General features: G+C 41.7%; 1 protein-coding gene across 2 annotated transcripts in view; it reads right to left on the bottom strand.

Annotated features, from left to right (window-relative positions):
• Window positions 1-15,959, bottom strand: part of jakmip2 (janus kinase and microtubule interacting protein 2) — a 29,127-nt gene extending 13,168 nt beyond the window's left edge. For both annotated transcript variants that reach the window (XM_086226971.1, XM_086226972.1), the window contains exons 1-4: window positions 15,808-15,959; window positions 3,476-3,723; window positions 915-1,169; window positions 414-656 (exon numbers count right to left, since the gene is read on the bottom strand). In XM_086226971.1, the coding sequence (XP_086083097.1) occupies window positions 414-656; window positions 915-1,169; window positions 3,476-3,604 (627 nt within the window). In that variant the 5' untranslated portion in view covers window positions 3,605-3,723; window positions 15,808-15,959. The remainder of the gene's footprint in view (window positions 1-413; window positions 657-914; window positions 1,170-3,475; window positions 3,724-15,807) is intronic.
• Between the last annotated feature and the right edge of the window lie 1,592 nt (window positions 15,960-17,551).

The raw sequence follows: 17,551 nt of genomic DNA, 5'->3' as shown, positions 1-17,551 counted from the left end.
GTAATTTATTGAATTATTATGTCCAATAAAAAGTCATTTATCACCTGCAAATCTTTTCAAAGACTATTAATGGAAGAATCTAATCACCGAGCCAAGATGTCAGTGAGGCCAGTTAACTATTCTGCTGGGTTCATGAAAACTGGGAAAACCCTGGCAGGCTCAAATCTATCCTACAGTCACGAGACGACTGTCTAAAAATCAATAGAATTGGGATCGATAGATTCTCAGAATTCAATCAGTTTCGACTGACTTTAAGACATACTTGAAACTGAACATGCAAGCCATTAAAAAACCCTGTCAAGTTTCCCTGTAGCTCTAAAACATCTATGTGCACATCCAAAGTCAGCAGTGGCTGGTCATCATATACAGCATTTGTGATTTGTTAAGTGTGTAGTTGCAGTGATTCTGCGTACTAGTCTGCGGATGTCCCTCTCACAGTCCCACTTGATCTTGGAGATCTGCTCCTGGTGCTGCTGGTGCTCCACGCGGAGGTCGCCAGCCTTCATCTTGTCAGCCTGGATCATATTGCTGAGGGCTTCATCCGTCTGCTTCTTAGAGGTCTTCAGCTCATGAATCTCCTGAAGGAGCTTCACTCTCTCCTGGTCAAAGAAGCGACGAGCCTCCTCCTTAGCTTCCAGGGTCAGTGCTGTACGCACCTGAGGATCAGATCCAAGTATTGACATTTCATGCAAATGTCCACATGTAGTCCAATATGCATAGTGACTGCCCTCTACTGGCTGAAACACGGCTATTGCAACAGAATAATGCTATTTGCTGATATGATGTCAGGTGACATCATGGAGCCAGTTTTTCCTCAAAAACCCAACTTCACCCAGTCTTGAACTCATACAATGATATTAACTTGCACTTGGGCTTTAGTTCCCATCATCTCGCCTCCCCTGGCTTTACCTCACCTTCTCCCCACTACCGTCCCGCATAGCACTCAGCGCAGCTTTGAGCCTCTGGTTCTCCTGGTCCTTTATTTTGGCGTGACGGGCCAGTTCTTGCTCATGTTGCCGTGTCAGGTTTTCTCTGAGAGCCTGGAGCTCCTTTTGCTTCTCCTCGTGCCACTTTGCCCGCTGCTCCGTTAGCATGGCGGTGTGACGGTGCTGCTCCTGCTCTCGCACTCGCTTCACCTCCTGCACCTTGTCGCGCTCCAGCTTGCTCACCTAAAGAGGAGAGTGGATTGAGGTTACAAACATTTTTGATTTGTATTACCAGGTAGCTGTCACTCAGGGATATTTTTTTTATTTAATTCAGCTTCTAAACATTACCAGTATTCACGCTCATCCAAAATACCGATAAGATATTATCATTACCAAGTTATTACCTTGTTATTACCACCAATGAGGTCTTGTTTTTTTGAGGATTCTGTTTGTCTGTCTGTCAGCAGGATTACAATAACCCATCATATCCAGGGGCAGATAAGTCATAGTACCAACCGGTGCAAACAGGAAATGACATCATTTAAAAAAAAAATTGTTTAATAGTTGGGTCAATCGGATCCACCTCAGTTTTGATCAGAAACACATTACGAACTACGTTAGCTTTGCTGAACAGTGCTACCATAGCGATGTGGCCAATTTTGATATTTCACGATAAAACACAAAACTGTAATTGACTCCACATGGTCAGATCGTTTCCAAACCTCACACATTTGATTACATCACAAGGGTGTACTTTCCATTTGGGATGTGAGGGACATTTCAACCACATTAGGTGATGATCTCCAAAGACAGAGAACTTCTTTATTGAGACCTGAGGAAAATGATTTACTGGCAGTTCTTCACTTGTTGCTGGTTTTGTACACGTAAGACAAAGAGGCATGAGTAGCATATGCTGTTCGGCCGTGTGACAGGTTCTGTACATACAAAGTCAACAGAGGAATATTAACAGGCGCACTGCAAAGGCATCCTTACAATGAAAGAAGGATGTACTGTAGTGTGGCTGTGCATTAACTCAGGGCAGTATGTATAGCTTACTGTATAAACAATGTACATAGTTTACAATGAGGACCAAGGTAGCACATTCACATTTCCACTCTCACCTAAACCCGTATGTGAGGATTGCTTCAGCTAGAGGTTAATGGGGTTGCGACAGTTTGTACTGCATTAAAAATTTGAAGGTTAGAGTTTAAGGTGAGTTAAAAACTGCATACTGGATTCAGCCACATTGGATTTTGTTTTTACAAACCCTTGATATCACTCGTATACCTTGATGGCTTTTGTACACCGTGTCCCTGGAGAGTGGGGAGGAGTAGTTAAATGTTGGAACGACCGCAGGGAACTGACCGTGCTGCTCTTAGCGATGACAGACATGATCAACTAACTGATCCAATACCATGGATCTTCACACATTAGATCAGCTCAAAAAAGTCCGGGTAGGAGATGTAGGAGTGACTGATTCATAGAGTACAAAATAAAAGCCTGTCAACTGACCATGACTGTGGTAATATTTCTGATTTACTGAAGTTTTAACAATGCATAACAATGGAAGTTTGAATAATGGAAAGCAAACTGAAAATATCAACAACATCATCCCGATCCAAGTCAGTTCCGAAATCGAATCAATTGTACCTCGAGTTCTATCGTTCCATAACTGTCACCAAACATTGTGTGGAGTTTTCCTGCTGACAGACAAACCGGCGGTGAACACATTATCTCAGTGTTGGAGGAAAAGAGAGATAGATCACATAAACAGGGTCAATCTCTGTGTGGCCGAGCGGCGCGGACACCTCTGCAGGCTTTCAGCGAGGAGCTCAATCACAATAAAGTTAATGGCATGTGGCGCATTTGCGATTCTATTTTCATTATCTTGCTTTTGAAATTGTTGGAAGCCATTATTGCAATTAATAATTAGATCAAATCATCTCTCCAGCACTGTTTTACAACTAGCTGTGCATTCGCATGAAAGCAACAACCTTTCATGGACCATCTGTAGCCTCATCGGCACGCTGAGCGCCCACTGAGTCTATAGAGCGTATACATACGTGAAACAAACACATCTTTGATTACGGTGGGAGTGGCTTCCATGGAAGTGTTACAATACAGACTGATGATATAAAACATTTTAAATGTGATGATCTCAGGTCAGCACACTCACATCACCTGCTGGCCTCCCCTACTCTGATAACATATGTGACCTTGGCCAGAGACGGTCTCTGGTCTCGGGGGTGAGGTTGATGATGCCAAAGTCCTTTACTATGGATCATGTTGCAAAAACAACTATAGGCAACCATTAACTGAAAACATGTGATACATACAGGTCATCTGAGCACGTGCCACAGACTGTACATGGGTGCAACTGCTCATGTCCAAAGGTTGTTTCAGGGCCCTAAAACTTCAGTGACATTCAATGGATCAAGAAGACTTCAACACATTACACAGCTGTAGTAGTGGTACAGAGCTGACTTTGAACGTCAGGTATGATACGACCTATTATGTCAGACGTGACGAGATGCGTTGTGTTTCGGTACCTTGCATTTTTCTTGGTGCAGCTCTATCTGAATGTCAGTCAGCTTGGACCTGAGATCTTCATTGGCTGCTTGCAGGGAAGAGATGAGCGCTTCAGGCTTCTCACCCTTTGCACGCCCTTTCTTGGCCATTGATTCAAATACTAGACAGGCTCTTCCAATGCTTTCATTGAGACTTTACAGAAACTTTCCACGGCGCTCCCAAGATTTCCTGTTCCTCCTCTTCCTCATTCTCCTGTTAGACAAAAGCGCTTTGGGGGAGGTAGGGGTGGGTGTGGAAGGGGGTGAAAGAGGGAGAAAGACAAAGTGCAGAGATCATTTATATGAGAAGAGAGGCGTTCACAGATCAGCCTGCAAGCAAAAAATACAAATTTAAGGGAAAAAAAAAAAAAACACTTTGGAAAAAAAACACCATCTAATTATGATTATTTTGAGCGATTTAAAAATGTCAATATGATTAACAGTATTAGACAGAATAAGTTCTTCTTTCATGACTCACATTTCAAATAAAAATCACATTGAAATGATGACGGCGTAATCTTCCCACTCCAGCACTTTTTTAAGCATAGTTTCTTCCTTTTGCCAAAGGCCATATTATGATTTCAATATTTCAATCAATTTTGATGATCTGCATCGATCTCAATTCGACCACGATACGATTCATCCTCGAGCACTGCGTGCTACCACGCTAAACTCGCTGCTAAACTTCCTGTGCTGCTGGGGTCGATGGCAATGTCATTGTATTAGATGCTCTTTGTTCAGAAACTTCCTAATTAGTCACCAAAGTGATTACAGTTTATTAACAAAAGGTTCAGAATCTTTTGACTTTTGACCGCTAATGTCAAACATATTTGATGGGTGATAAAAGAATTCATCCTCCGGAATCCATGAAACAAATTTCCCCCACAATTCATGACAACAGATGTTCATCCGTATAAATCTTGTATGGTTTTGCAGGGTTTTGTTATTTTGCATTATTTAAGAAATCATGAAAATACATGAAACTGCAGACTGAACATGCTGGTGGACAATAGAAATGACTGAATTAATGGAACCCAAATCTTGCGTCAAAGCATATACATCTTACATAAAAATGCTATAATTGTTGATTAAATTAAATGGATCACGAACCACAACATGTTTGAACTCTGTCAGTTACCTAAGCAGTGCGTTTGAAACTTCCACATGAAGAAAAACAGCTGCTGAACAAGTTCCTCTCCTTCATCCCCACTTTCGGCTGCTTGCTCATTTACATCTTCTCCTGCTCCACCGCGTCTGCACAAATCCCATTACTTTACCAGCCAGATTTGGGAGATGATGAAACGTAACAAGATTACAGGGGTCGGCGGATGATTGGTATGCCTGACAATCAGTTTATTCTAGCTGTTTGTCATCTTTCATACATCTTTGATGTATTAAATTCAAGTCCCTTGTTCTGATGCACATGTAATCCTCTGACTCAGACTCTCCAGGGTAGAGTCAACAAAGTCCCGCAGACTTCAGCGAAAGGGACAAACAACTAAAGCTTCAACAATCAACTGATTCATTGATGAGTGGATCGAAAGAAAATTAGTTGCCAACACTGTCAAATATTTGCTGGTTACAGACTCTTAAAGTTACCAATTTGGACAAAAGAAGCGATTTGAACATGTCACGATGCTCTCTGGGTGATTGCGAGGAGGATTTAAAAAAAAAAGTTTTAGATTGTCAAGGCATTATACAGACAATTCATTGATTTGTCACGAAAATAATCCACAGATGAACCAATGACGAAAGCAATAGTTTCTTGCAGCTCAAAAGAAAAGCTTTCGGGGACTATTTATCCAGAGAGCGGAGCGAGACATCAAATGAACCGGAGCAACCTGTGACGTCGGTTGCAAGAATCTGTACCTCTATATCATTCATTCAGCCTTCTCTTCCATCCCTTTGATACACACTCCTGAATTGAAAGCATCGTCTGTACATTGTATTTGAGGAAGCAACATATATTCTAAACCTACACTTGTATTTCGCTCAATTCTGACACAACAACGGAGCAGAGACGGAACACTAAGCTTGTGTGAGAGAACCTGGCTCTTGGACGTGAGCTCAACAACTATGAAGGGATAAAAGTTAGCATAGACTCTGAATTTTAATCGGACAACTTGTATTATTAATCTGAATAATCACACTAACAATGGTTTCATCTTACACTGAATTAACAGGAAATGAATTCCAATGTGTTTTTCTTAAATTTACCATTAGATGTCCTCAACTGTTCACAATCCTAGGTTACAAAAGGCTGCAAAGTTGCTACTTTTAGATCTTTTAGCCACGTCTGATCTATGTTCGAGGCTTTCCTTATTCCATCGTGTGTCATTCTGTTTTACTACCCACAAAGGTGCTCATGCAAACGACGGCATCACTGCGATGACTCGAGCGTTGGAGGGTCTCCCTCTTAATCTGCAGGCACATGATGTAACATCGCTTAACAGATTTTCAGATGCGGATTAGAGATGAAGATGTTGTCATCATCACGTTTAGTCCTCACGAGTGTTTGACTCTGCTGTGTCATGTGATGTTTTAAAACCGATGCAGCTCTTTTTAAGTATCACTTCTGGAAATCATCCAAAGAAACACTCATAAAAACCACTGCCTGGCTCAGACGACTGCGGACATCAGCACATCGCACTGAAGAGAGGAGAACGGGGTATTTTCAAGCCCGAATGTGCCAGAAGTTCTCATATTTTGAATGTAAAACTAACAGCGATAATTAATGTTCAAAATCATGACGTGCTAAACATGGAAACAGTGTGTTTTGCAACAATGTCTGTTCACCAGCCGGAGAAGATTAACATCCATGATCTTTGTCACTCATGAGAGTGTGCATATTTTGGTTGATGCCATGTCTCAGGAACGCCTGAATGAAAAGACAGAATGTTGGTGGTCAAAGGTCAAGGTCGCTGTGACAGGCACACATCGAGGAGGTGAACAGCCACAATCTGGTGTTTCTGAAATACATTCCATCACACGAAGTGGGTGTTAAAGAAGGAAGTGATTACCAGCGTCCAGTGTTTAAACTACCAAGGCAGAGTGGATGAGGGCAAACCCTGTCACCTGGCTGCTGACCAGTGATGGAGCAGAGGAAATGTCGATAAGCAGCGGAAGAATTTAGCAGAAGTTTGTCATGTGGAAGATGAACGGCTGCATCCAGGATGCGAGGCTCTGTAGGCAGGGAAATCCTGGAGCCCGCTCATGGATCCTTTTCATAAACACGCTCTTTAATACGTGCAAAAAAAGGAAAACAACAATGACAAAAAGGCAGTATTTTGCTTGAAAATGGCTGTGTGTACTTGGACTTTTAGTATGTGGAGTGGAGTTTGTGCTACATTCTGGCGCTCATACTTACCCTTGAGTCAAACCCATGTTCAAAGTCATCAGTATACAGTGAACTGGGACAGAAATTGAATCAAGTTACCCTGATAAAATAATAAATGACATAGTTGCCAGTTATTAGACTTCTGTCTGGCAGCGACTAACTGCTGCAGCAGAGCCGATTAAAAAGGTATCGATTAACGTCAAACTCTGGGAATGAATGTGTTTCTGCCCATCACAGTGTCTTCAATCACTGAAGACAACATGGTCATCATTGACTGGTACACAGTATAAATCTTCTTGAGGAGGACCCATTCATCAAAGGATTAGAACAATATTATAGCGGCGTAAATATGTGGAAAATTAAGTTATCTTGAAAAACATGAGATGTGAATATCATGTGGCCTTGGCAATTGTGTTACAGTCATGTGCATTTTGTGTGTATTTCACTCTCTACGTAAATTTATCCCCAAAAAAAAGGTGTATGCTGGTATTTAAGATTATTCTCTGAATATCTGACTGACATCACACAGAATTATGGCCAGAAAAGTGTTTTTGTAGACTTTTGAAGGCTCTGCTCTCCGACTCAGCACTTATGATGACATGACTCGAGTAACTCCAGATAAAACAGGGCCGTGCAAATCCATACATTTATATATATATATATATATATATATATATATATATACATTTATATATATATATATATATATATATATATACACACACACACACACACACACACACATACATATATACATATATACACATGTATATACACATATATATACACACACATATATATATATATACACACACACACACACACATATATATATATATATATACTTATATATAAAACAATAGTGAATCAAAATTCCAGCTCTTAGTATTGATATTGATTTGCAATAAATTGGGATAAAATCATATCCCATATCTGTGGCCCCCGACGAGGATATTTTGATACACAAAATCTGCGATAATTGACCTTTTGATGACTGCGAGCCACATCTCCATGTCTGTGTTCAACAGATTCTTTAGCACATACTATAACACATAATATGACACAGCTGCTTCTTTAACACACGCTAAGCGCTAAATGTCAGCACTCTAACCCTAACCTCACCCTGTACAGGAGACGCATGTAGAGTTGGTTAATATTTTAAAACACGCAGTTACAGATGCAGCTTCATCAGGAGGCAGAGTTACCTAATAATTGCCTCTTTCATCCACAAACATCCCAGCAGGCCATGTGGAAGTTTCTACCCTCTGCGTCCAATTCTTTGACTCTGTCACCGCAGGTCAGCGTCAGTTACAACAGGATGTTTATAGAAAGTTAAAGCTAAAATACAAGAGTGGCAGAGATGATGACTCATTAACGTCTGGGTCCAGCTGAACGCAGCACCTCCATGCAAAGCCGAGCCTCGCTGGCCATGAGCACTAATACTGTATTAACCTAGAAAGCATCGCCGGCAGCCAGACTCTGAGGGGTGAGACCAGATATGAATTGTCTGTCCGTCCAAGTCAATCTGATTACAACTATATTCCATTTTCAGACAGCACAGAGAAGTGTGGTGGGCCGCACCGGGCCACGTAATCTCACACACTCTCCACTCTCACTTATTATCTCCGCCTCCATTTCCTTTTTTTTTTAATTCTTGGCTGTCAATTACTGAATTTAAATTCGCTGTGTGGAGACGAGCAAATACCGGGAGTCCCTCCTGACACTCACATCTCTGGTGAATTCTCCCCTGGAGAATCCCGGGAATACTCTGACTCATCTGTTCTCCCATGGCCGACGGTGTGTGAGGCTTTAATATTTGAACACAGACAGTTAAAGCGTCGTATTGGTCTTCCTTAAACAGGAGACGCTCCACCACAGGAACTGGTTTGTCACATCAAGGTCGTACTCTACACAACTTTATAAGTGGCTTTCACCTGAAGAATACCAACCCTCCAGCAGCAGTTCCCTAAATAGACACGGAGACATCCTCCTTCAGTGTCAAAAACAATGAAGAATTCAGCAGAGAAAAAGACAACCTGAATGAATGAACGATTGCTATGAATATTCGCTATCTTACATCATAACATATAAGCTCTGCATCACGATACAGTACCGGGTCTGTTAGTTTAATTTAAAAACAGTTTAAAAGAGGAATGTCCTGACGAGACACGATCATGGCCCAAACCAGCGGATCGGGCTTTGGAAACATGTGATCGGGTAAAAACTGAGGAGCACGCTGTGAGAGAAGAGTCAGGTGTTTCTCTCTTAATGGAGGTATTTAGGAAATACCATGGTTTGTCAACATTTTCAGACAGCAGGTGAAGGAAAGCGCATGCATACAAGCTGCTTAGACTTTGTAGAGAAACTGTATCGGATCGGCTTCAGCAGATATTGAAGGCTGTGATATCAGACGTGCAAAAGTGGTATTGAGTTCAAATGAAAGATACTTTAGAAGTATAAAAGAATGCTGCACTGGGCTCTGAGCGATGGTATACTATCAGTGTACTGTCAGTATAACACTGTCAGTTAGCAGAATGTCTTTTTTGTTCCCAAGATGCATGCACATAGGTAGAAATATCGAGAGCATCAGGATCCTCTTCGTTATTCTTGATGGTCAAAATTGCAGGTGATAACGAACCAATTCAGAATTAAACTTGGGACAAGAATCAATATCTATCAATCATGTCAATCAAAAACGTACGAATGCCTCTGTGATATTGATGGAGAAACGGAAACGTGATTTTTTTTTTTTTTTTTTTTTTTTAATCCATGAAAAATGAAGCTCCCTTTTCACTTGCCTGGATCGGTATGAAGGGCGACGCATGAAAGAAATGCTCGGCTATATGAAGCTCCTCCATTCCGGCATAAATCAAGTTCCCTCGTTTGCTCCATTCGTGACATCTCATGAGCTTCCTGATCTTGGAAAGACATCCAAAGTGGTAACAGTACCTCGACCAGGGGCTACATCTCTACCGTTACAACTCACCAAGCTCGAATACTAACTTAATGTACCGTAACCAAGAAAATAACCACTAGTTTGTTTCTCAAAAATTGAACTTTTTAGTCCACATCAACACAAAACTGAAGGAGTAAAAGAAAATCTACGATCGGTACCTGCGACAGTGCTCCCGGGAGCAGCTATGATGTGTCATACGGCTTCTCTGGCACCATGTGAAGACACTGAGGACCTTCTTATAGGGACTCCCGACTAATCTCAGAGACAGTTAATGAAATCCTACAACCATGCCAGAAAAAGGTTTAAAGGACTAGATCTCTCAAGAGCTCTTTATGGTGTTCCTCGAAGAACCATCAAGCAGGTCAAGCAGATCACACACCCATTAGACTCTAAACCCACCAAGTAAATCATCCGAAAATGGACGCATTCACTACCTTGAAGTTAAACGTGAAAGGCCTTGAAATGTGAGGTGTATCAAAGGCAAAACTCTTTCAAGATGGATTCATTTATCTGCACTGCTAAGATCCGGCTCAGAACAGTTGCCCGAATTGTGAGTAAAGCACAGACACAGATGTTTTTAGTCAGTGTGTCATTAGCATAAACTTTGACCACCCACCCCTGAGAAAAGCCTCTTTCTCATCACAGTCTTCATTTTTAATTTTTGCATTTTATTTGTAAGTATGGTGTAATTTCACATCAATCCAACGCGGCGCAGGAATTGAATGCGCTGCATGGAGAGTTTATTGGTAGTTGAGGCAGCAGAGAAACGTTGCCTGCTCTTTTTTTCTTTTTTTTCCACATTAAAATAGATTAATACAATCTTTGTGTTGTCGTTCGGGTCAATACAGTCCATGAGAGCAGCTCATCACATCTGTGAGAAATGTTGTTAAAGAAACAGCCTGAGAACATGGAGTTTAAATGAGTAGAATGTAAAAAAAATTCAAAGATGGTGGTATTTTCTATAGAAAACACACACACACACGCATATATATATATATATATATATATATATAAATCTATCTATCTATCTATCCATATATATATATATATATATAAAAAAAAATATATATATATAGATAGATAGATAGATAGATAGATAGAGAGATAGATAGATATAGATATATATAGATACAGATGGATGGAGATATATATATATATATATCTCCATCCATCCATCCATCCATCCATCGTCTTTTGCTTATTCTTGTTAAGGGTCATGGGGGGGCTGGAGCCTATCCCAGCAGCCTGAGTGGGGTTCACCCTGGACAGGTCACCAGTCCATCACAGGGCCAACACATAGAGACAGACAACCATTCACACTCACAGTCACACCTACGGTCAATTTAGAGTATCAATCAGCCTCGTCCCCTCTTGATGTCTTTGGACTGTGGGAAGAAGCTGGAGTACCAGAGAGAACCCACACAGGAACAGGGAGAACAAGCAGACTCACACAGAAAGATCCCGTGCCTGAGCTGTGTGCTAACCACTGCACCACCGTGCACCCTATATATACACACACACACACACACACACACACACACACACACACGTGTGTGTGTGTGTGTATGTATGTATATGTAGAGTATGTACTGTATGTGTGTGTGTGTATGTGTATATATATTCAGTAGTGCTGTCAGGCAATTAAAAAAAAATCAATGTCATTAATTACAGGATTTGTAATTAATATATCTATTTAATCGCATTTTTAATCTCGTATCTGCTTAAGGTCCCCAAACAAAGAATTTGAATTCTAGGGCATTACAAAATTGTAGTGCATGACTAATCAAATGAATACATTAAGAAGAGAAGATTTGAAATCCACATTGATTGAGTACAACCTACGTCAGGGCATCGTCAGGCTGAGTCTCAAACAGGCACTTTGACCAGTGAGGCGTGTGTGAGGTGACGTGACACTGCCAAGTACGGGTCCTTCAGTGGGCCAAGTTTAAAATGCTTGTGTCTGGGTAAAATGCACATTGAACTGCCACTCAAGTGCTATACTTAATCTCGCCTTCATTTTTTTGAGGCGTTAATTTGCGGCGTAATTAATTAATCGAATTAAATGCGTTAAAGTGACAGCCCTAATATTCACATCTTATACATACTGGAGAATGAATGCAAACGTGGATTTGACAAAATCGCATTTCTTTACCATCAAAACGTTTAAAGACCGTAAACCATTTATTTATTGGACACCGATGATAAAAGGAGACTTGCGCAGAACTGGGCCGATCAGCCTGGCACCCATAAATTTTATTTTTTTTTTAATCTCAATATCTGCCAAAACCAATGAAGGGTTGTTATCATGATGCATCCCTCATCTTAAAGCTACAGTGCGGAACCTCACATCATAGATGACATGTTCCTGCTGTACACATCCAAGGCAGGGGGGGCTAAATGAGGGAAGTTGCACCACACACACACACACACACACACACACACACACACACACACACACACACACACGTGTGGGAAAGAGCGTGCATTCTGCCCTCCTGAAAGCAATGGAATGTTGCCATCCAGACGTGATGTGAACTCTTTTCGAGAAAATATGACGCTCCGCATCTTTAAGGGTTCCTTCGGGGTCGATTTTGTGGCCACTAGAAAAATAAGTTCGTCAAATACAAGCCCATCTTTTTATGCTGCCTAAAACATGAATCCGTACATAATTCAATACTTGAAATGGCTACAAATACTCATTTATTCCAGGAACAACAGCAGCAGTACACCTCTCCTTGACATCATGTTGACATACACACCACTGCAGTACCGTGCCCACATGGCCCCGCCTCCTCTTGCTCGCACACTCACTCACTCACTGCTGTGTTTTTCTCATCACTTGTCTCACTCACTCCGGTGATGACTCTGTAATGATGACAAGATATCAATATTTTTCCTAGGTGTTGTACAGACGTTTTAATCCCAGTATGGTGAGAGTTCAGTATCGGCGGCCTGCTTCTCTCACAATGGACAGATTGTTGAGGAAGGCAGAGAACACTCCAGTGAGCAGAGCAGCCCGTTTGCTTCTCTGTTCTGGCTGTGCCAGCGCATGTATGCACAACAGTCTCGGTGTATCAGTTCGAGCTTGTGTGCATTCTACTCTACAATATACAACACACTGGCACGATGACCCACTTTTGAGTCCTCAGACACCAAATTTGCTGCTGCTGGATTTTCCAGACAGTCTAGCAAGTGGATGCGAGCAGAGAGGAAGCAGTATTAATGCAGCCTGCTGATGTTCCTCTCATCCTACTCCCTGAATTGGAGAACAGACTGATTTTTTTTAGATGTTTTCTTTTTGGGCAGACAAAAAATAAATCTGTTTAATCCAGAACACAGGCCGATGTATCGTAGTGGCGACTGTTTTTGCCACTTAAATTATGACTCAATTTGAAGACCGCATGGATGAATGTCAGCAGGCAGATGGGGCCGCGATCTAGTTTACCAACTTAGCTAAATATAATACTAAAGGTCACTTAGCAGCAGAAAACCTTAGGCTCCGCTTCGCCGCTGAGCTCCAAGGCATCTGAGAACAGTTTACGTTCCAAGATCAAGATCATTCGTTCACGTGTCAGTTCAAAGCCATCATTTGGCTGCAGAAATGCATCCTAAGCGTCTGATTCTACCAGCTTGACGTCACTGCCACATTTTGCAAAGATATGGCAAAACATCTGCAAGAATGCATGACAGGTCTTTTCAAATGAAGAATGATAATGTAGAGCCAATTAGATAATTGTATAATTTACATTGCTGCTGCTGCTCCATGCAAATTCAAATTCCTGCAGAGGCCACAATGAGACTATTTTTATGATTTTTAACTGCTACTTTTCTGTTGATCTTTGTTTGGTTTGGGGTTTTTTTTTTCATTTCAAGGGTATTTTCTCATCCCTCCTCCCAGTTTATGTAATCAAGTCAGCAAAGGTTTGTGGGGCCGATGCCAGCGTTGACCCGACGTCAATGAGCAACTACGCTTAATCAGTCTGGGATGCAGATGTGATGTAAGTTGCTCCAAAAGAATCACTCCTCTGTTTGATTTAGGATTACATCAGCCTGCTTCTTACTTCAGGCCACAAATAATGACCTGTAATCCATGTGCCTGAGGTCAAAAACGCGAACAGAGGATATGAGCAGTTCAAAAAACCTCAACAGTGCAGTTTAGTCCCTTGGTCTTCTTTGCCTTTTATTTTCCTGGTTCAGTTTCTCCTATTACGCACTTTTTTTTAAAGTTTAAGGTGAATAAATTTCACGATTACAATGTGACTGTGGTGCCATAACCAAACCCGACAGACTGTTTATGTAATATACGAGCATCCAATCCTAATTTTGTTTTTTTTAGCTCTTAAATCTCATTTTATAAAGACGACGTGCAGTAGAGCTGAAATCCCACTTAATGCTTCCTACCAGTGGGATTTTCATCCGACTAGAAGGAGACGAACCTAAAATTTGGACTATATGGCAATTTAAGTTCTACGGCTTAGAGGCGAATAAACTGCATTCACAGAAATGAGGGCTCTTGGTAGGATAAGGTTTTGTATTACCAGACCAGCACCTTTCCATTCACCTTTGCTTTGTTCCTGAATCATACATTCTTCTACACTAGCTTTGATCCAAATTACCTTAAAAATTTGTTTTCAGCACTTCAGTATTTTCACACACTCAAGACGACATGAAAATACAAATTCAGCAACATGTGGTTGGTTGTCAGGCTCGCCTCTAGAGTTTGATGTTGAGACACGTTGTCATGTTTTCACTCAAAGGAGTTTTACAGCAAAAAAATAAAGAAAATCAATCGCAACTTTGACATTTACTCCTTATGTGCCAACGACAAGGAATCTTTCAGTACTCGATCGTACTGAAGCGAGTTGTTCAGCGCCATAAAAGTTTGATACGTCGTACTGGTGCATTTACAATGAAGATTTACTGTGTAGATCAAGTTTCCATTTCATTTTTTGGACAACTTCACCCGTATTATTTATCATTTACTGACAGTTAGGATTCTTTATTACTTTTAATGATCAATATTTGTGTTTACGCGGGTTGTATGGAATTAACATGGATCATTTTTATGAAATCATTGAAATCTTTACTGCGACATATGGCTATACAGTTTAAAATCTAAATGATCCACCTCGGGTTGCAACTCCAAATGTGATAAATCACTTAAAGTATTTCTGAAGATATAAATTGGGGTATTTGTAGAGTTTTATTGGCGTTAACAGCGTTTGCTACAGACTAGCCTGTATCAGGGCTAATGTCTGACTTTATTCCAGTTAGTTTCTATTCTATCCTCCATCAATATGTAGCCTTGAATTGCTCTTCTATTTGTGATGGAATCCATAAGCTATTAACTTGTGGGCCGTGCTTCATCTGTGCTGACCCCTAAAACAACAGTGTAACAAATGCAGCAGAGGTGATGATGGGTGCTAAATCAGGACAGTGTGACACCCCGAGGCAGATGCAGGCTGTCAGAGGCCCTGGCAGCCCTCTCAGGACCGGCATCACCACCGCAGCATCCTTCCAGAAACACCACCAGTCGTGTGTGAACATCTGCCAAGCAGGAAACGGAGGCAAATGCACATCTGGTTTCACCTGAGGCTCAAGCATCAACAGCTGGGAGCTTCACTGTACAACAAGTCCAGTAGAAGGTGGGCAGCCGTGGGGATGCTGCTCGGTGCAGCATGATGGCCCTTTACGCCGGGGAGCGGACCCAAGCCTCCTCCTCCTCCTCATCTCCTCCTCCCTCTGAAGGGCTCGTTAGAGGAGGCCGAGCCACTTCCGACATGGAGGCTAACTATGCTACATAACCGGATATCACTGTTCATCCGCTCAAACGCGACCGTTCATCGGCGTGTATCGCTCGGTGGTCGTTTTGGATCGAGCAAGCAGCGAAATAAAAACCAATATGCATCTCGGTCTGTTGAGATGACCCCCCCCCCCCCCCCCATCGACTCGAACCAGCAGGCCCCCGCTAGTAACTCCCAGTTAACGCGGCCAAACACCTGCGATTAACACACACGTTACCTGGTAATCCATTCGCATGGCTCGGTGTCCTAATCGGCGACGGTCCGGGTCCATGGCATACTTCTGAATTTAGGGAAGAAATCGGCTCCTCGGTTGTGATCTCAGCATCAGCAGCAGCCCCGTACAATGAAGCAGTGATGGCCGGTGGTGATGATGCTGGGAGCCCCGCCCTCCTCCTCTTCTTCTTCCTCCTCCTCCTCCTCTCCACGCATCCACGATGAGCTCACTGGTTTCCAGCGCAGCCGCCTCCGATACCGCCGCAGTCCAGCAGCAGCAGCAGCAGCAGCTCAGGACCCGGACCACCAGAGACCCCCATCTAACCCACACACAGAGACCCGAACCAAAGCAGACGCATACACACACACACACACAGACACACACACACACACACACACACACATATCTAAATACACACACACATATATATATATATATATATATATATATATATATATATATATATATATATATATATATATATACATATATGTACATACATACATATATACACACACACACATATATACATACATATATACATGTATATGTATATATATACATACATATACATACATACACATGTATATTCAAATTTTTGCAGCAAAAAATATATAGATAAACCACATATATACACACATATATATAAAATTGTGTGATGATATCATATTATTATATATATATTATATGTCATATTATATTATAAACATTAACAGTGACTAGTTTTTATAAATTTTGTATTAACTTTAAAACTTGAATAAACCAGGTGACTAATTTGAGTTGAGATTCTTGGTGCAATCATTATAAATAATAATACCAATATCAGTTAAGATGTATTATGGCGCGCTGCACGGTGGTGCAGTGGTCAGCACTGTGGCCTCACAGCAAGAAGGTTCTGGGTTCGAGTCCCGGCTCGGGCACAGGATCTTTCTGTGTGGAGTCTCCATGTTCTCCCTGTTCCTGTGTGGGTTCTCTCTGGTACTCCAGCTTCCTCCACAGTCCAAAAACATGCAATTGGGGACTAAGCTAATTAAATACTCTAAATTGACCGTAGGTATGAATGTGAGTGTGAATGGTTGTTTGTCTCTCTATGTTGGGATGCGATGGACTGGCGACCTGTCCAGGGTGAACCCCGCCTCTCGCCTGTTGACGCTGGGATAGGCTCCAGCCCCCCCGCGACCCTTACTGTGTAGGAATAAGCGGAAGATGACGATGGATGGATGTATTATGGCAGGAGGCACTTGTGTAATAAACACTGTAGTTGTTTACAACAGCAGAAGGCCCCTCCCCCTGGGGGGGCTCAGACAGTTTCAGGGGGGCCCACTGAATGGGGGTGACATGTTTGTGATTTGAGTAACTATCGTATTAAGAGATAAAGTAGTTCTGGGGGGAATTTGATTGTGTTTCCTGTCTTCCAAGAGTCAGAAAATAGTTAGTGACCCAGGACTGTTTTGATGTTTTTGGTGAAGTTATATAAAACAGCAATATAAGAGTAGCATGGCAATCTAGTGTGTGCACCCAGGAACTAAAATTAACGTAATTTGAGGAGGAGTGAAGGGAGGGTGCTGTATCCCAGCTCTGACTGAGGGGAAGCCAGCCATTGTTGTTCAGTGTTTAGAGTCAATAACAAGAATCTGCCATGTTAGATTTGATGATTAAAGACTGAGAAGAGAACACGCAACATGTGTGGCACAAATTAAGGACAGTGATGAGCAGGTGAAACTGGTTTTCTCTTTTTCACAATTAC

Source organism: Aulostomus chinensis, chromosome 15 (genome assembly GCF_037954235.1).
Source record: "Aulostomus chinensis isolate RoL2024-O1b breed Wild chromosome 15, RoL_Achi_v1.0, whole genome shotgun sequence".
In the NCBI taxonomy this organism is placed as follows: Eukaryota; Metazoa; Chordata; class Actinopteri; order Syngnathiformes; family Aulostomidae; genus Aulostomus; species Aulostomus chinensis.
The sequence above is the reverse complement of the archived record's forward strand: the minus strand, read 5'-3'. Positions and strand labels throughout refer to the sequence as shown.